This window comes from Acyrthosiphon pisum, chromosome X (assembly GCF_005508785.2).
Source record: "Acyrthosiphon pisum isolate AL4f chromosome X, pea_aphid_22Mar2018_4r6ur, whole genome shotgun sequence".
Classification (NCBI taxonomy): Eukaryota; Metazoa; Arthropoda; class Insecta; order Hemiptera; family Aphididae; genus Acyrthosiphon; species Acyrthosiphon pisum.
Window position 1 is genome coordinate 45,631,323 of NC_042493.1, and position 2,338 is coordinate 45,633,660.

Consider the following 2,338-nt stretch of genomic DNA (forward strand, 5'->3'; position numbering starts at 1 on the left):
AAATTACATTAATTCTTATATATACTGTAGGTTTTCCTTCTAAACTTTAATTTGTTATCCTGAATATATAATTTGACTACTGTATGGTACTACTATAGTACTTGGACCAGTTTGTTTTTTTATTTATTGTTCAGAATATCATACAATGTTATTATAATTATTTTGTTTTGTCCCTTTCTAATATCCATCTCTTGATAATTTAAAAAAAAAAAAAAAAAATAATTTGTACTTATTATATATATTTTTTTTTTCTGTATTCAATCATCTCTGTCCTCAGAGTTAAACAAATTGCCATAATCATTTTTGTTCGATTACCTATTTTTTTTCTTTTTTTCTTTTGACTCCCTTGGAGATCAATATTTTGTTTCGTTTATAATATACTATTAATTTTTATTTTTGTCTTAAGACATATATTTCCATTTCAATATAAACATTGTAGTTGCCCTGCCGACTGTACTAGCCAAGGTTGGTAATTAGTTCTTTGCTAATGCATAGTGCAGGTAAACGCATCACACGACCACCCCTGAGGTACAACCCTTCTCTCCAATACCCCTCTCCCATACTACCTGCAACTGATTTTGATTTGACAATGGCTGAACTTGAGGATGAACAGAATTTCACCCCAATAGACTCTCCCCTCTCTCTAGAGTCCCTAGCTCAGCTTGTCGGTAACATGAACGAGGCCTTTAACGCCCAGATGGAAACTATTTCCCGTAAATTCAGTGAACTAGATACCCGCATGGACGAACTCTGTGCCCGCATAGATGATAATGACTCGGACGTTCGTGTTAAATTCGATCAGTTTCAATCCTCTTTCAATAAAGACCTCATTACCATCCAGAACGATATCTCTACAGGGCAACAACGGTCCCAGGAGTCCCATAAAAGCATTACCACTACCCAACGATCATTCACTGACACCATCAAAGCACTAAGCGACCGCGTAAGCCTCACAGAGGGACAAAGTGCCCGACTAGCTGCTCTAGAAAATAAATTTCAGTACTCCATTACCAATTCACTACCCCCCACAGTTTCTACCAATTCACAGCCCGTACGTCATAATTCATTTAGTAATTGTTTAACTTCTACTACCTATGCTAATCCGTGTCAAACTCAAGCTACTGCCCCACTTAATATTTCCAGTTTTTCTGTCCCCAAATATAATAGCTCACTCCCCAGTCGCATCACCTCTGTTCAAGAAAACGTAACCTTATCCAATACTTCTGGCATAATACTCGATTATACAAAGCTCACCCAATATGATGGCAAATTAACACCGGTACACCCAGAGGAGTTCCTTGAACAGGCCGAACAATATTTTTTAACCCACACTCCCCTACCTGACCAAGTAAAGATTAATTATATTAAAGAACGTTTTATTGGAGATGCTCGTTTATGGTATAACACCTTATTACCCTCTCCCTCAATATATCAGGATTTCTTGTCACTATTCAGGGGCCATTTTTGGTCTAATAACCAGCAACGGGCAATTCGCAATGAACTATACAGACCCTATTTTCACCGAGACAATTCTTCCCTTCAAAAACATGCCATGGACTGGATCAACCGTGCCCGCTTCCTAAGACCCCCAATAGACCAACCAGAGATGGTTGACCAACTTATTTCTCATTTCTCTTTCAATATATCCGTAGCTCTCCGCGGTCTCAGAATCACTACCACCAATGAACTAATACAGCAACTCTCTCACCTCCAACAATCTCACTCCTCTTCAACTCAAACCAATAATCAATCAAACCCTCTCTCTCAAAATCAAAATCAACATTCATATAACCATTCTTCAGGCCACAATCATCAAAACAGAAACCACTCTCAAAATCAAAATCAGAACTCAAATTTTAACAGTAATCAAAACCGATATACCCCCCGTAATGATAATTATCCCCGCCCTCAGTACAATCAAACTAATCCGACACAGTCCGCCCCTGAACCCAGTACCTCTACCCCGGGAAACTAGTTCCGACCAGTCCTGTGAGGATGTGTACTGTGTCTCGCCCGCAAAGTCCTCAAATTTCAACACTCACACACCCGTTAAGCCGAGACCATGAATCAACTCCTCCCCCCAACTATCGTCCGGAAATCACTGTCAAAATTTTTAATAATAAACAAACCGCTCTGCTCGACTCAGGTGCTTCAGTATCAGCTATCTCAGAACAGTTTTTCCAAAGTTTAACCACTGACCCCTCTCAAGATCAAATTCCTATTTTTCCTCTTTCAGGCATATTACTCACTACAGCTCTTAGCAATAAAACCGTCAAAATTAAGTCCCAAATTTATTTAACATTCACAATCAATCAATATGAAACCCATGGTATCTTTT

At 38.7% G+C, this 2,338-nt stretch overlaps 1 protein-coding gene across 1 annotated transcript; it reads left to right on the forward strand.

Moving 5' to 3' along the window:
- The first annotated feature begins 589 nt into the window (after positions 1 to 589).
- Positions 590 to 1,975, forward strand: LOC115033117 (probable serine/threonine-protein kinase DDB_G0267514). The gene has a single exon (XM_029485144.1). The coding sequence runs from the start codon at positions 590 to 592 to the stop codon at positions 1,973 to 1,975; it is 1,386 nt and encodes a 461-aa protein (XP_029341004.1).
- The last annotated feature ends 363 nt before the right edge of the window (positions 1,976 to 2,338 follow it).